The sequence below is a fragment of the Panthera pardus genome, unplaced genomic scaffold (assembly GCF_024362965.1).
Source record: "Panthera pardus isolate Hobbes unplaced genomic scaffold, ASM2436296v1 HiC_scaffold_15, whole genome shotgun sequence".
NCBI lineage: Eukaryota > Metazoa > Chordata > Mammalia > Carnivora > Felidae > Panthera > Panthera pardus.
In genome coordinates this window covers 14,633,012-14,650,454 of record NW_026526710.1, presented here as the reverse complement: position 1 = coordinate 14,650,454, position 17,443 = coordinate 14,633,012, and the positions used below count along the sequence as shown (strand labels likewise).

General features: G+C 52.2%; 1 protein-coding gene, 1 pseudogene and 1 gene segment (V, D, J or C); all 3 read left to right on the top strand.

Moving 5' to 3' along the window:
* Positions 1 to 625, top strand: part of LOC109277787 (immunoglobulin lambda-1 light chain-like) — a 208,049-nt gene extending 207,424 nt beyond the window's left edge. For both annotated transcript variants that reach the window (XM_053902153.1, XM_053902154.1), the window contains exon 4: positions 143 to 625. In XM_053902153.1, the coding sequence (XP_053758128.1) occupies positions 143 to 462 (320 nt within the window). In that variant the 3' untranslated portion in view covers positions 463 to 625. The remainder of the gene's footprint in view (positions 1 to 142) is intronic.
* Positions 626 to 2,857: 2,232 nt separating this feature from the next.
* Positions 2,858 to 5,482, top strand: LOC109277785 (immunoglobulin lambda constant 1-like; annotated as a pseudogene).
* Positions 5,483 to 6,765: 1,283 nt separating this feature from the next.
* On the top strand, positions 6,766 to 10,102 carry LOC128777114 (immunoglobulin lambda constant 6-like). The segment is given in 3 exon segments: positions 6,766 to 6,826; positions 7,535 to 7,675; positions 9,643 to 10,102. Coding segments are annotated over 3 exon segments (522 nt in total).
* Positions 10,103 to 17,443: the final 7,341 nt, after the last annotated feature.

Genomic DNA, 17,443 nt, shown 5'->3' with positions numbered 1-17,443 from the left:
GCTGACCAGACCACAGGGAGCAAGGGGCAACTGAGGACCAAGCTTTAGATATGACAGAGCTGTATCCCACTTCAGGACAGAGATAGGAGCTGACTGAATAAGCATGTGAACTCTGACTTGTTACCTCTCCCTTGCCCCACAGGTCAGCCCAAGTCCGCGCCCTCAGTTACCCTCTTTCCACCCTCCAATGAGGAGCTCAGTGCCAACAAGGCCACCCTGGTGTGCCTCATCAGTGACTTCTACCCCAGTGGCTTGACGGTGGCCTGGAAGGCAGACGGCACCCCCATCACCCAGGGCGTGGAGACCACCAAGCCCTCCAAACAGAGCAACAACAAGTATGCGGCCAGCAGCTACCTGAGCCTGTCACCGAACCAGTGGAAATCTCGCAGCAGATTCACCTGCCAGGTCACGCACGAGGGGACCAGCGTGGAGAAGAGTGTGGTCCCTGAAGAGTGCTCTTAGGTTCCCAAGGCTTCCGGGATGGGGGCCTTCCTCACCAGACACCCCTTCCCCAGCCCACTGTGTAGCCGTGAGAACCAACCCCTGGATCAGCTCAGACCAGGCAGGTCACACGCCCTCCCTATTTCTACTTGTGCTCAATAAAGACCTTAGCACATATCACTGACATATCTGGTGTGCATTCACTGTTCCGCGTAACTCTGGGTAAGCCTCAGTAATTAGGGATAGACTTGTCAAGTGAGAACCTATTTACCCACTTTCCCTGTGTGCTTGTCAGCCATGGCCTGAAGAACAAATGGTCCCAACTCAACGGTTGCAGTCCTTGTCCCCATGGGAATGGAGATGGGCCCAGTGAGACAGACTGGAGTCCCAGTGGGGATCAGGCAGAAACAAGGAGGGTCCTGGGGACAATGGGTCTGTTCAGATTTGTGTGTGGTCAGTGAGGCTTAGCGTCACCCTCGCACTGCCTGAGACCTCAGTCATGAAAATCTGGACACCAGACACATTAGTTATGTTTGGGTTATGGATGGAGCAGATGATATCAGACTTCATAACCTGTGTGGGGGTCACGGAACAACAGGGTGAATAGGAAAGGGCACCATCTCAGCCACACAAAGGGCTGCCACTGATTGTCCAAAAGACAGAGTCATTTCAAATTCAGGAGTAGAGTTAAGGGAGGTCAGACCAGCCAGAGGCCCATGGCAAGGCCATGCTTCCCAGTTTTCAGCAACCCCGGACACCAGGCCCTGAGGATTCTTCCAGCCTGCAACACCATGGCCGTGTACAGAGTGCACCTGTAGCTTTGTGTCATGGACACACTCACTACAGAGCCTGAGGCACTCATGTCAGCCTCTCAGAGGTGCAAGCCACGCTCACTCTGCCAGTCCTCCAGTCCTAGATTGGACAGATACCCTGTCTGAGCCTTCAGCTCATCAGGGTCCGGGAGCTGCCTTCACCAGACTTGCTTGTGGGCAAGAATGCCCAGGGACAGATCCTCCAAGGATAGCATGCTCCAGGGCAACAGTGGGTCAGAGACAGGGGCCCCCAAGGAGCTTTTTAGCAGCCAACAGTCCCCAAATCTACCTAGGAGATAATAGAAACTTTGGGATCAGCATCTACATGAACCCATTCCACAGATGGGAAAACTAAGACCCCAAAGGAACAAGGGACCACTCAGGCCTCCCTCATTCCAATGGTCCTGCTGGGGAGAATGACATAATACCCACCTCTCCCCCATCCATAGCCACTGCCACCCCTAGACAAGCTCTTCTATTCATTGTTTTAAGTGTTCATTATGAACTCCACAAACTGAAGAGACAGAAGGCAAGGGAGAAACCCCATGTTCCTATCAACCAGGTGCCAGAGTCCCAGGTGACCTAGTCTGAGGTCTTCCCTTATGCAGCATTTTGAAGCAAATTCAAGATCGTACCATTTGTTCTGTATACAATTCATTCGTGAACTGGAAAGACAGGACCTGAGCTACAACTACAACATCATTATCAAATCTAAGCAGAAACCATCGGAACTTCTTAATAGCAAGACAATAGTCCATTTCTCATCAAAAAGCCTCATAGGTATCATAAGTGAATTCATGAAGTTTTATTTTTGATGTTGCTGGTGGTGTTCTTACTTCCTTATTTTTATGAGTATTGAGTAACATTTGACACTGTGATTGGTGGATGTGTCTTCAGGTCTGTTGGGTCTGTAAGAATCTATCCAACCCCTCTACTTTTCCTTCCAAGGAAGTGGCTTGGGTCCTGGCAATGGCTTGCGTCCTTCCTTCTAGGAAGGGCTGTTGGTCCTGGGACTCTCCCACGGTGGGGATGCAGCCACAGCCTCCCATAGCTGTACCCGAACCATTCTCTCCGCCTCCTCTTCCTGCAAAGGGCATCTAGCTCAGAGGCTTCAGGAGGTCCAGCTTGGACTTGGCAAAATCACTTCCCAAGATTGTTGGTCACTTTGCATCAAAGGACCTCAGTCAAGTGGATCTTTTTAGGTAGCATTAGCTGCCTTGATGTTCAATGACACCATTAATCAAATGGGAAGGATGCATCATGGGAATATTTCATTTCTGTCTTCCTTCTCCCATGAAGGCTACAATGTGCCCATGAGGAGAGTGCCTTCATCTGCTCTTTATTCTCCCCACAGCGACCTTCATATATTATAACAAAGAAATATAAACTTTCCCCTCCTGTTCCCCACTTTACAGAATGATGACCTTCTCCCTCCATTTTCCCCTGCTGAAGCATTATTGTCTGCTGACCTGGTGCGCTCTGGGCTTGACCTGATGGGCTTAGGGGGTGGCACCAGGGTAGGCCCCTAGGCATGATGGCAATGTGGCTACACATATGGACATTGGCCAAGTGGGATCTCTTCAGGTAGCTTCTGGTACACTCACATGACCCCAGGTGAGCTCTACAGCTCCTGCTTTCTAATGGACCACATACCATCTTTTCTCATCTCTTCTGTGCTTACCCACCCCAGGCCTGAAATCAGTCACTGATGCCAGTTCCATTTAGTGTCAGGTGGCATTTAAGACCTTTGAAAGAAGGAAAGTAGCAGTCACACACCAGACCCTCCCCAACATGAGACCAGATTGGGGTATCTCTGGGGTACTCCAAAGGTCACATTGACACAGGCTGGCATGTCCCACAGGACCAGGACAGACTTCACGTAGGACTGTCCCAAACTAGGACATTCCTGGGAAGATAAGGCTGAGCCCCCATATGTGACAGTAGGGGATACAGGAAGTTTCCAATGGCCTATACCATAGGCCAACCTGCTTCTCCCTGGAAAGGGAGGTTTGTGAGTGAGGGGACATGCACTGCCTTCAACTCATGGTCTCACCAAGCAATTAGGATTGTTTGAACTTACAGAGAAGGGATGTCCGGTTTATTTCCATGGAACCTGACTCACAATGACACAAAAGACCTCCACAAACTCACCCCAATCCATAGGAGATAGTAAATAGAAACAGCAGATCAGTTACCAACTTCCTTTGGAAGAATTGCTTGCAAGGATCCTGTTGCCTTTCATGTGGGGACATTGGTCTTGTTATCTGCTAGGAATGGGGGATGTGTGGCCCCCCCTGCTTTGCAGACACCACCAGCCTGGAGCAGTGCCCTCACTTCCTCCAACACAGCTGCAGGTTGGGGGGTAAGGGGTGGGGCAGGGCTGACCTGTGCCAGGGATTTTGTATGAGACTATATCACAGTGTTGGGTGTTTGGCGATGAAACCCAGCTGACTGTACTAGGTGAGTCTCATCTTCTCCTTCCTTCCCTGCTCTCCCAGAGGTCTGAACAAGTTTCTCCTTTTTCTGTTCATTTCTGTGTCTTCCCTAAGCCTATTTTCATGCTCTCACCCAGGACCCCAGAGCCTGGGGCCTTCCTCTTCCTCCCATGTACCATCAGAACTTTACCTCTATCCCCAGAGGCAGGAGTATAAGTGGGATGACCTACAGACTCCACTCTCTGTCTGCCAAGGTCATACTGGGTCCTAAATGTGCTCTGTTCCTTCCTCTCCTGTCTGGCCTCATGTCAGTCCACCTTTGTCTCAGGGAGTCACTAAGGTCCCCATCTAAAAGGGAAGAGAGAACAGGGAACATTGTGGGGGTAACCATGTGGAGAATTTACAGGGACACAGCACCCTCAGGGCCATGTCTGAGGACACACAGGTCAGAGGTTCAGGGCAGGGCCCAGAGCTCTGGCATTCAGGATCCAGGGCCAGCAATGGTGCAGGGATGGAGCTGTTCCCCCAGGCCTCTTGGGGAAGCTCAGAGCCCTGAGCTGGCTAGGGGACTCAGGGAAACCAGCAAGGAGGAGGACGATGGAAGAAAGAGAAGGTGCCAAAGAAAGGGTCACAGAATGACCGGATGTGAGAACAAGGTGAACACTGAAGTGTCTGCAGGACATACTTCCTGCCCCAAAGAGAGGCAGAATCTTTGGATTGAAGGTTTTAATGCTAAACAAATTTGCAGGACATGGGGGACGAGGCTGCAGAAAGACAATGGAATGAGAGAGACACAAGGCCAGTCAGACAGAATCTGTATGATCAGCAAGGATCCTACCCCATCACGGACGGCCCAGGAGAGACACATCTGGGTAAAAACAGACCCTTTAGCCCAAGACCCTGACATTCCCAGCACAACAGTGTCAGGATAGAATGGTCCATGGGACGAGTCAATGGGAGGTGAGAGAGCTCACATCATAACCCTAGCCACAGACAGACAAATGTAGAGCCGAGACAGACACTGTCAAAATGTCAGAGGAGGCAGGAGCAGGACAGTGAGAGTTCATTGTCTGTGTGGAAGGAAAGGTTCCAGGAGAATGTCGGGAGGGGTGGTGACAGGAATGCCCCTCAAAAGCTCCCAGAACAGATGGGAGATGATTGAGAAACACCTTAACCTACCCCCCCCCCAACTGCCTCAACATGGATATGCAGACACACAGTGGGAACTGGGGACCTGAATGGATGCTTAGGAACTTGTACCTCAAAGAGGACCGAGGGTAAGAGAGCCCAGAGTTGATGCTTAACCTCTGAACTCCTGCCCCTCACCCACCCCACAGGTCAGCCCAAGTCCTAGCCCTCAGTTACCCTCTTCCCACCCTCCTCTGAGGAGCTCAGCACCAACAAGGCCACCCTGGTATGCCTCACCAGTGACTTCTACCCCAGCGGCTTGATGGTGCCTGGAAGGCAGATGGCACCCCCATCACCCAGGGCGTGGAGACCACCAAGCCCTCCAAACAGAGCAACAACAAGTACGCGGCCAGTAGCTACGTGAACCTGTCACCAGACCAGTGGAAATCTCGTAGCAGCTACACCTGCCAGGTCACACACGAGGGGAGCACCGTGGAGAAAACAGTGGTCCCCACAGAGTGCTCTTAGGTCATGGTACCCCCTACCCACTCAAAGGGCTTAGAGCCACAGGACCTCCAGGAAGGATTCCCCTTGCACCAGAATCATCCCAGCCCTTCTCCCAGCACCCAGTCAATGCTCAATAAAATGTCTTTTATTCAATCAGAATTCAGACTGTCTGGTAATTAGGGTTTAACATTTTGGTCCAGAATTCAACCATCTTAAGGTGGGGGAGGGGGGGACATGATTCTTTTGGCCTTGGGAAAGAAGCCCACAGAAGGCGTCCTCATGTTTCATAGGGCGTTGTTTTGCTCTCAGCCAGAATTGCCAGAGAATTCTGAACAGCACATCAAAACAGCAGATATTAAAGAGACCATCCTCCACAATGTCTCTAGCTTTCATTCTTGTGCGAACCATGTCTACTTCCAGTCCTAGCTGCCCTGCCCAATATCAGGTCCCCACAATTTCTTAGATAATTCCTGAATTTCTCCCTGGACCTTGCACCTCACAGTCTACAAGAAGCCCTCCTCTGAACATTCCCACTCTCCTCTTCCTATAGGCCCCCACTCAGTGCCACATTTTCCTTCATTTCCTACCCCATGTGGACATTCCCCATCATACCAGCCTAGAGCCACCTCCCTTCTTTATGAGAACCCCTGTTCCTACCTCCCCGGGGACAATCACATGTTCCCCCTCGACTGACTCCCTGTCACACTTACTACAGGACTATCTGCCTGGACGCAGGTCACTCACACCCACACTCCCATTGCTGGCACCTCCCCCTCCCAGTGTCTCTTAGTTCATACTTGCATCCAAGGTCTCTGGGACACAGACTCCAGCTATACCCTCTGGGACCCCTCCAAGTCCAGGCCAAGCCAAGAGCCCACGACTTGTGTTTCAATAACCCACCTGGGGCCTCTGTTATAAATCAAGGATCAGATTCTGGAAATAGGCTGCTGACAGGTTTCTCAACTGACTCATCTATCGACTTAGGAGCTCAGTGTGGGATCTGATCATAACACACACAAGTATACACACAGGTATCAATGAACAGAAACATACATGCACACACATGATGATCACAGAGCCATTGGTCCATTTATAACACTGCCATGGTGGGCATGTCTATGGAAAGATCAGGAGGAGCTGAGGCAAAAGTTGTTGCACAGGGAGCCAGGATATGAAATGAACAAAGACAACTCCATCTCTGTCATCCCTACCAGAGCCAGCCAGTAGCAATAGAAGGTCCCAGGGATTCTACTCAAGGCTGGAGAGAGACAAGCAACTTCATGAGCTGCTGGGAGGGTGTTTACACACTAATCAAGAGTAAGTCAAGGAAGACAGTCATAGTTCTGGCTCAGCATGCCAATGTGCCAATGTGTCACAGAAAGAAGGATGCCAGGCCTGTGTGACCCCTGTGTGAGCTCTGCAAGTGATGTCCCTAGGCCAGGATGCAGGTGAAGGCCCTGGGTGTCAGGGACCCTCCTCACAATGTGAAGGTCCAGTGCAGAGGTATGGTATGTGCGTCCTGCTTGGTGAGGTGACCCTGTGCCAGTGATGCTCCTGTACATGGAGCATGTGTGATTCTCACTCACTTCAAGGGTCAGGCACAGATTCCAACACTCTGGCTGAGGGCGAAATTGTAGGACGTGGTGATAGCCTCCCAAACCACCAGGCGCCCACCAGGTCTAACCAGCTTATATTCAGCCCACACACCCCTACACCATGATAGCTGCCCTCATGGGGCTCAGGACAGGGAGTAAACAGTGATGACGCTAGAAGAACCAGACAAAGGCAGCGATTCAGGAGATCAGAACCCTAGAGAGGGATCTAAGTGCTGGGGAAACATGATTCTCCTCTCAACACTTCCCTATCCTGACCCCAATCCTCCATGGTTTCCTGTGCTGAGGATGTGATGGCATATCTAGGACCCTCCGCATGAGTCCCAAGTCTGCAAAGGGCTCACAGTTCCATCACCTCTGTGCTAAAACAGCCCTGCTCACCCCTTTCACAATGACATCTTGATACAGACTGAGGAGAGAACACAGCCCCTTCCTAAGGATGGCGTTACTTGGGAATTCCAATGCAATATCTAGAGGAGGTGTCTCAACCCCTCCCCATGACTGAGGATGGATGGAATCTGAACCCTCCATGGAACTGAAATTCCAGGTCCCCAGGGGTCACCCCTGTCACCCACCCATCTGCCCAGCCAGCACCCGTGACAAGGAGGCTGGGCTTTGGGCCTCCCGTGCAGCTGCAGGTGGGCCTGGGTCAGGGGTGGAGGGGCTGACAGAGGGTTTGTGTTCCAGGCTGTGTCACAGTGTATTCTGTTCGGCGGAGGGACCCATCTGACCGTCCTCGGTAAGTCTCCCACTTTCCATCCTCTTTTGGATCCAGTATGCAATTTGGGGCTATTTTTCTCTGCTTTCTTTTGTGACCTGGGATCAGGCCAACGGTCTGTGGCGTCTGTAAGTTTTGCCTCTTTTGTCTGCCCCTCATCACCTCTAACCGATCCCATCTTGTCAGATGGTGGTCAGGGCTACAGGGGACCATTCCCATGAACCCTTCCTGATCTCAGGAGACCTGAACTCAGCCCTCACCATGGCTCCAGCTCTCTCCCTATGGGAACCTAATCCTCTGGACTCAGGATGGTCAGCTCTCCACTCAGGGTCTCTGGGCTCCAAGAGTCTGATGAGAATTGAGGGTGAAGGGCAAGTGACTGGGGGTTCATGCTGCTAGAGGGAACGTGGAGTGTGGGAAGGATTCTGGGGATGGCTCAGGCACCGGGTTCCTCCTCAGGGGGTCCCAGGCAGAGGACTCCCTGAAGCACAGTGAGGAGAGCCTTGGTCTGGGAACTTGGAGGCATGAAGGAGGAAGTGGGACAAGGGGTCAAGGAAGAAGGCTGGACATCAGAGCAGAGGTGGGCCCTGGGCCCTGGGATATTCCACCTCCACAGGAACAGTCAGGACCTCAGCACAGGAAAGGTCTCAGGACACTCAGGCAACAAAGTAAATGCCTTCACCACCACAGGAAAGCCTCCTGAGCAGATAGATATGTGGGGTCAGGATCTCGAGATACGGACAGGTGACAGGGACAGGACTTGCCAGGCACTCAGCAATCTGAAGACAGACAGACCCCCAGTAAACTTCACAGAACAGGGAGACCCTTCAAAATAGACATAGCTCATCATTAAAGCTGGGTTCTAAGAGTCTGAGGAGAAGAGAGGGGTGAAGGCAAGGAAGTGGGGCACTCAGGCTGCAAGCAGGGCTGTGGGGTGTGGGAAGGATTCTGGGGACGGCTCAGGCATAGCATTCTGTCTTCAGCTCGTCCCAGCTGGAGGGCTGCCTGAAGCACAGCGAGCAGAGCATTGGTCTGGGGACTTGGAGACATGGAGGTGGAAATGGGACAAGGGGGTCTGGGGGAGGGAGGTCGTCAGAAGAGAATGGCCCCAGGGTTCAGGGACCTTCCACCTCTAGAGGAACAGTAAGGACACCAAGATCAGGACAAGTCTCAGGAAAGTGTCCCGTCAGGACGCTCAGCCAGCAGGGGTACATCCCTTCACAGCATGCCACAGCAAGAGAGCTCTGTGAGCAGATACATGGGGTCAGAGTCCCCTGATAGGGAGAGGTGACAGGGGCAGTGACTGCCAGGCTTCCAGAAACAGTAAGTGTTTAGACAGACCCACCAGAAAACCTCACAGAATAGGGAGACCCTTCAGAACAGACATGGCCTGACCTCAAAACTGAAAACTCACCTCACCTGAAAACTCTCCGTCTACAAGACTCCCTGGAATCCAGCTTTAAGAACTCCTACTTCTTACCCACTCAGAATTGCCAGCGGGGGGTCCCTGTTGGGAGGTGGGCAAGGCTGCAATGATGGTGTGAGGGGCTCTGGGGGCAGGAAACCTACTTTTCAAATGGGAACACAGCCCTGCAACAAGGACAGACCAGCTATACAGTAACTGGGTAAGTGACTTGGCATCATGGCAGTGATACCAACATCCAAGGGCAGACAGATTCACAAGGGAAAGCAGGTCTCAGTGCCAGTGCCACCAAGTCCCAGGGGAGGACTGTGTGGATTAGGAGGACATGTGACCTGGAGAGAGTCTGAGGCCATGGAGGGACCCACACACTACTGAAGGTGGCAGTCAGATTCATTCCAACAGAAGGTGAGTGACCCTACCCATGGCTGACCTGAACTCAGCCAGCTGGAGCCCTTGAGACCCAAGCCATGGACATGACAGAGCTGTTCCCCACATCAGGACTGAGGTAGGAGCTTCAGCCATGGACACCTGATCTCTGACTTACTGCCTCTCCCCTGCCCCACAGGTCAGCCCAAGTCGGCCCCCTCGGTCACACTCTTCCCACCCTCCAATGAGGAGCTCAATGCCAACAAGGCCACCCTGGTGTGCCTCATCAGTGACTTCTACCCCAGTGGCTTGACGGTGGCCTGGAAGGCAGACGGCAACCCTGTCACCCAGGGTGTGGAGACCACCAAGCCCTCCAAACAGAGCAACAACAAGTATGCGGCCAGCAGCTACCTGAGCCTGTCACCTGACCAGTGGAAATCCAGAAGCAGCTACACCTGCCAGGTCACGCATGAGGGGAGCACCGTGGAGAAGAGAGTGGTCCCTGCAGAGTGCTCTTAGGTGCCTGAGACCCACACCCACCCAAGGGGATGTGCAGCCATTGAGCCTCCAGGAAGGATTCCCCTTGTACCAAGACCATTCCAGCCCTTCTCCCAGCACCCAATCGTTGCTCAATAAAACGTCTCTTACTCAATCAGAAATCATGCTTTCTGGTCTTTTAGAGTTAACTTTTTGTGTTCTGAGCTCAACCATCTTTAGGGGGGGAAATCACTCTTTTGGCCTCTTGGGAAAGGAGTCCACAGAAAGATTGGCTTCCTCATGTTTTTTGAGGGGTAGTTTAACTATCAGCCAAAATTGTCTGAGAATATTCCTCAGCAGGAAATACAATCAGCGGAAACAAGAGAAACTATCCACCACAACGTCTGCATACTTTGCTTCTTGTGTGAACCATGTCCACTGCCAGTCATGGCTGCCCTCACTGATCTTGGGTCCCCATGATTTCTAGGATAATCCTGAGCTTCTCCCTGTACCTGGCGCCACACTGTCTACAACTTGCCCCTCTTATGTGTCCATTCTTCTCTTTTTCTAGACCCCGACTCAATGCCATGTTTTCCCTGGTTTCCTACCCCATGTGAACATTCTCCACATGGGAATGTTCCTCCCTTCCTTATGAGAATCTCTGTTCCTACCCCAGGAACAATCACATGTCTCCCCGCACCACCACCAACTCCCTGCAACACTTACTACAGGACCTTCTGACTGGACGCTGGTCACTCACACCCACTCTCCCATTGCTGGCACCTCCACACAACAGTGTCTCTTGGTTCCCACTTGCATCCAAGTTTTCTGGGAGACAGACACCAGCTATGCTTTCCAGGACCTGTTGAGGCCAGGCCAACCCATAAACCCACTTGTGCTTATGTAACCTGCCTGGGGCCTCTATGTTATAAATCAAGGCTCCCATTTTGGGAATGGGCTGCTGACAGGTTTCTCAACTGACTCATCTTCTTAGGATCTCAGTGTGGGATCTGATCATAACATACACAAGCACACACACAGGTACCAATAAACAGAAACATACATGCACACACATGATGATCACAGAACCATTGGTTCATTTATAACACTCCCATGGTGAACATCTCCATGGAAGCATCAAGACAACCTGGGGTAGAAGATGTTGCACTATGTCCCAGGATGGGACATGAACAAAGAAAACTTAGTCCCTATAGAAGCTTCAACGCCAGCCAGTGACAATAGAAGGCCCTGCAGATCGGGGTCTAGGTGGAGTGAGACAAGCAACCTCATGAGCTGGTGTGAGGGAGTTGAGAGATGAAGTGAGAGCAAATCAGGAAAGACAGCAGGAGTGCTGGCTTAGTGTGCAACTGTGTCACAGAAAGAATGCCAGACCTGTGTGTCTCCTGTGTGAGCTCTGCAGGTAACAGCCCTGGGCCTGGATGCAGGCCAGGGCCCTGGGTAAAAGAGACCCTCACAAAGTCATGGTCCAGTGTAGGGAAACAGTATCTGTCCTATGTGGTGGGACCACCCTGTGCTAGTGATGCTCCTGTACGTGGGGGCATGTGTGATTCTCAGTCAGTTCAAGGGACCAGCACAGACTCCCACACATCAGCTCAGAGCGAAATTGTTGGACCCAGTGCGTGCCTCCCCAAGCACGATGGACCCACCAGGTCTATCCAGCTTACATTCAGCCCACATACCCCAATGGCATGACAACTCTCCTCATGGGGCTAAGGACAGAGACTAAACAGTGATCATGCCACCTTCTAGAAGAACCAGCCAAAGGCAGGGATTCAGGAGCTCAGGACCCTATAGAAGGATCTAAATGCTTGGGGGAAACATGAGTCTCCTCTCAACACTTTCCATTCCTGACCCCAAACCTCCACTGTTTCCTGTGTGGACGATGTAGTGATACATCCAGGACCTTCCTCATGAGTCCCAACTCTGCAAAGGGCTCTCAGCTCCATCACCTCTGTGCTGAAACACCCTTGCTCACCCCTTCTACAATGACATCCTGACACAGACTGAGGAGAGCACACAGCACCTTCCTAAGGATGGTGTTAGCTGAATTCTGATGCCATACCTAAAGAGGGTCTCTCCACCCCTCCCCATGACTGAGGATGGAATCTGAACCCTCCATGGAACTGAAAATCCAGGTCACCAGCGATTATCCCCATCACCCACCCATCTGCCCAGCCAGCACCCGCAACAAGGAGGCTGGGCTTTGGGTCTCCTGTGCAGCTACAGGTTGGCCTGGGTCAGGGGTGGAGGGACTGACAGAGGGTTTGTGTTCCAGGCTGTGTCACGGTGTCCTATTTTCAGTAGAGGGACCCATCTGACTGTCCTCAGTGAGTTTTCCCCCTTTTCCTCCTCTTTCAGATCCAGTGTACAATTTCAGGCTATTGTGCTTTCTACTGTGACCTGGGCTTAGGCTGAAGGTCTGGGGGGTCTGTAAGTTTTGCCTCTTTTATCTGCCCCTCATAGCCTCCACCAGTCCTGACTTGTCAGTTGTCTGGTCAGGGCTACAGGGGACCATCCCTGTAAACTGTTCCTGATCTAGACCTGAATTCAGACCTCACTGTGGCTCCAGCTCTCTCCTCGTGGGAACCTTGTCCTCTAGACTCGGGGATGGTCGCCTCCCCATTTAGGGTATCTGGGCTCAAAGAGTCCGAGAATTGAGGGATGAAGTGCATGTGACTGGAGTTTGGGCTGCCAGAGGGGCCATGGGATGTGGATTTTGGGGATGGCTCAGACACTGGGTTCCATCCTCAGGGTGTCCCAGGCAGAGGACTTCCTGAATCACAGTGAGGAGAGCCTTGGTCTGGGTACTAGGAGACACGGAGGAGGAAGTGGGACAAGGGGGTCAAGGATTAAGGGAGAACGTCAGAGGAAAAGGGGTCCTGGTGCTGGGACCTTCCACCTCCATAGGCACAGACAGGACACCAGAAACAGGACAGGTCTCAGGACCGTATCCTTCAGTCAGGACACTCAGGCAGCACAGGTACATCCCTTCATGGCCCACCACAGCAGGAAAGAGCCATGAGCAGATATATGGGGCCAGAGTCCCCTGATACGGACAGGTGATAGGGACACTGACTGCCAGGCTTCCAGACATGGCAGTCAGAGTCCCCAGCATCAATTCACAGAACAGGGAGATCCCTCAGAACTGAAAATTCACCTCACCTACAAACCCTCCATCTACAGGACTCCCTGGAATCCAACTCCAGGGACTCCCACTTCTTACCCACTCAGCATCCCCAGGGAGGGTCCCTGTTGGGAGGCTGCAATGATGGTGTGAGGGGCTCTGGGGGCAGGAAACCTACTTTTCAAATGGGAATACAGCCCTACAACAAGGACAGACCAGCTATACAGTAACCAGGTAAGTGACTTGGCATTATGGCAGTGATACCAACATCCAAGGGTAAACAGATTCACAAGGGAAAGCAGGCCTCAGTGCCAGTGCCACCAAGTCCCAGGGGAGGACTGTGTGGATTAGGAGGACATGTGACCTGAAGAGAGTCTGAGGCCATAGGAGGGACACTACTGAATGTGGCAGTCGTATTCATTCCAACAGAAGGTGAGTGACCCTACCCATGGCTGACCTGAACTCAGCCAGCTGGGGCACTTGAGCCATGGACATGACAGAGCTGTTCCCCACATCAGGACTGAGATAGGAGCTTCAGCCATGGACACCTGATCTCTGACTTACTACCACTCCCCCGCCCCACAGGTCAGCCCAAGTCGGTCCCCTAGGTCACACTCTTCCCACCCTCCTCTGAAGAGCTCAGTGCCAACAAGGCTACCCTGGTGTGCCTCATCAGTGACTTCTACCCCAGTGACTTGACAGTGGCCTGGAAGGCAAATGGCACCCCCGTCACCCAGGGTGTGGAGACCACCAAGCCCTCCAAACAGAGCAACAAGTACGTGGCCAGCAGTTTCCTGAGCCTGTCACCTGACCAGTGGAAATCTAGAAGCAGCTACACCCCAGGTCACGTATGAGGGGAGCACCTGGAGAAGAGAGTGGTCCCTGCAGAGTGCTCTTAGGTCACAAGACCCCCACCCACCCAATGAGGCCTAGAGCCACAGGACCTCCAGGAGGGACTTCCCTGAGACAGGATTATCCCAGCCTTTCTGCCAGCACCCAATCAATGCTCAATAAATTGTCTTTATTCAGTCATAAATTTGCTCTCTGGTTATTTGGGTTTAACATTTTTTGTCCTGAATCAACCATCTTTGGGACCATCATTGTTTTGGGTTTATTGGAGAGGAACCCGCAGAAGTCATCCTCATTTTTATTTTGAGGAGTAGTTTTACTCTCAGCCAGAATTGCCAGAGAATATTCCAGAAGAGGAGATACAAACAGCAGAATCCAGATAGACCATCCTCTGCCATATTTCTATGCTTACTTTTCTTGCATGGACCACATCAGCCATCAGCAACACAGAAGTCCACTGCTCTTGGCTCCCCATGGACTCTTATATAATGTTTGAGCTCCTCTCTGGACCTGGGTCCTCACTGTCTGGTATTAGTCCCCCTCCTGAGATGTCCCACTCTACTTCCATGAATGCCCTCACTTGATGCCATGTTTTCTTGGTTTCCTACCTCATACAGACACTCCACATCGTCACAGACTAGAACATTCTCCCTTTCTTATCAGCCCCCCTCTCCTGCCTCCCCAGGGACACTGTCTTGTGTCCCTCCCACAGACATCTCTGTCATACTTACTACAGAACCCTCAGTTCTTGGACCCTGGCCACTCAAACCCACACTTACACTGGGGGCCCCTCCACCCACATGTGTCACGGGAGGCCCAGCTGTATTCAAGGCCCTGGGAGGCAGGGACCCCTTAGAGTCCATCCACTGCTGACGCCATCACAAGCACTAAACCAAAATGTCCCTGGGTGGTCACTGAGGCCATGAGTTCAATGTCTAGATTACATTCTGGATTGTACCTTGGGCATATTTGAACTGTGAACTGACACCTTCTTAGGCGTTGTGAATGGGCCCTGAGAACCAGGAAGTCTGTTGTGCTAGGAGCTAACTCAGAATGGCAGGTCTAGGCTCCTTGTCACACAGACAGACTACACATGCACACACACCCAATAAACTTGCACAAACACACCATGACACAGGAACACCTGCTATTGCACACATGGCCATGTTGGGCATGTACCTAGGACATGTGGTGGCATCCAGAACCCTCCACGGGCCTCAGCTCTGCAGAAGGCACAGGCCCCGTGATGTCTGTGTTGGAAACCGTGCTGTCCGATCTCCCAGGTAGCATTCCCCAAGCAAGCTGAGCCATACACAGAGCTCCTGCCAGGAGCTACCTGAGTTATGATATGTCACTCAGGCATTCCCTCCTACCCCTCCATGGTGGGGGCTGGAGGGAAGCTCACCCCATGAGGAAGGGAAGGTGCATTGGGGAGGGGGGCCCCGTCTCAAGCTCCCATGGGCCAGCCCAACCCCCACAAAGAGGAGGCTGGACTCTGAGCCTCCCAAGCAGCTGCAGATGGGCCTGGGTTTGGTGGGGAGAGGGTATGGTGCCAGGGTGACAGAGGGTTTGTGTTCAAGGCTGTATCACTGTGCTATGTGTTCAATGGAGGGACCCAGGTGACGATACTAGGTGAGTCTCCCCCATTCTCTCTCTTTGGGGACCAGAGTCAAATTTGAGAGCATTCTTCTTTCCTTTCTATCCTGAGTGTGGCTGAGGTCTGAATCACTCTGGCATTCTGGAATCTTCACCTTTTTGTCTGGCCATCCCACTGCCTGTAGCCTATTCCTGCTCTGAAGCACCTGGTGGGGACAGAATGGGCCAGTTCCAGTGACCCCTTCCTACCTTTCCTCACTATGACTCAGAGCTCTCTCTCCAGTTAACCATCTCCTCCAGCCGCTAGGGTAGAAGGAGTCCTCATTTTTCTATATGGGATATTTTCATTCTTATCCAGAATAGCCCAGAGAATGTTTCAGAATAGAAGACAGGCCAGCAGGACAGGATAACCCACCTTCTGGACCTTCCCTATATTTACCATTCTTGTACTGACCATGTCCACCCCCAGTGGTCTTGGGGCCCCACTGCCTATGGTTCCCCAGGGCCTCCTTGTTGGTGTCTAAGCTCCTCCCTGGAATCCTGGGGTCTCACTGTCTGGGACTGTGAGGTAAGAAGCTCCTCCTTGGAAGGGAGGAGAACCTGAAAAACAGAAACCCTGTTGAATACAGATAGACCAAGCCAGACAGACAGAAGCCCTATATGAAGATACTAGGGATAGTTACCTGGGGGGAGATCTCAGACAGCCCGATGCTGTAGGACAGATGGTTTTCCCAAGTTGATACAAGGTCTCAAGGCTGATGCCAGCCAGGACCAGAGGAGCTCAGGGGTGGGATGGTGAGTTATGAGGATGGGTGAACCTGCAGAGAGACTAAGACGAAAGACAGGGTGCCAGAGCTTCCCTGATTCAGGCACTGGGATTCCCCTGACAAACATGAGGGGTCTTTCCAGGCCCCATGCCCATCATCCCCAGCCCTGCTCCCTACACTGAATCAGCTCTCAATACAATGTCTTTTTGTCAATCAGAAACCATTGCTCTCTGTTCATTCTTTTTTGGTCTCATATTTAATTTGCAACCTTCCAGGATCCTCAAGGTGAGGTGCGTGCAATCCTTGGCACCCAGTGGGAAAGCAACCTGAGGGGAAACAAAAACACTCATGGTCTTCCTGGGGGCATCTCCCAGGAAACTAGCCAGGACATGAGGAGTCTGGTCACCTGAAGGAGTCTGGTCACTAGAACCTCAGTACCTCTGTCCCCTCCTTCCCCCATTCCTCCTCCAGCACACAGCTATGCCCACTCCCTGCTACCTCCCTGGTCTGAGTTGGCCAGGGCTGCTGACTTCCAGATAAGCCCTCCCTCCCTGACTTTGTGGGGACCCTCTACACCCCCAGTATCCTCTCTTTCCTTTGGCCTGGACCCCCTCTGCTCCTGGTCCTCACCTCCTGTATGCCCTCCTCCCCCTCTGCCCAGCTCAGCTCCCACCCACTTTTACCCACTCCATGTCACTCCCTCAGGCTGGAGCACCCATAGAGTTCAGGACATTCCAGTAATTTGGCTCCACAGGCTCTTAAATCTGGGGACCACTCTTATTTCTCACGTGATGACAGGTTCAGAGATATAAGAGGAATAGGAGGAAGCCAGGAAGGAAACTGTCCCATAAAAGGCCTGCCCCGAGGTTCAGGCACTTGCCAAAATGAGCTCTGAGCTCCCCAGGAATCAATGCAAGGAGGGAAATAAGTGCCTCCTAATTTCTCTGAGAATAAACACAGCCTTTGCTGGCAGGAAACTGGTGTCTCAGTGCTGTCTCAGGCATCTTGTACCATAATAAAAAGTGGGGACGTGTTTTACCCGAGGCCTTCCCATTGATGGGAATCAGGCTCTGACATACAGATAACTACCTGGCAGTCTCAGCATATGGCAATGACCATGAGGAGGCTATAGCTGCTTCTGCATAGGGAGTCCTCTGTCTCCTTTA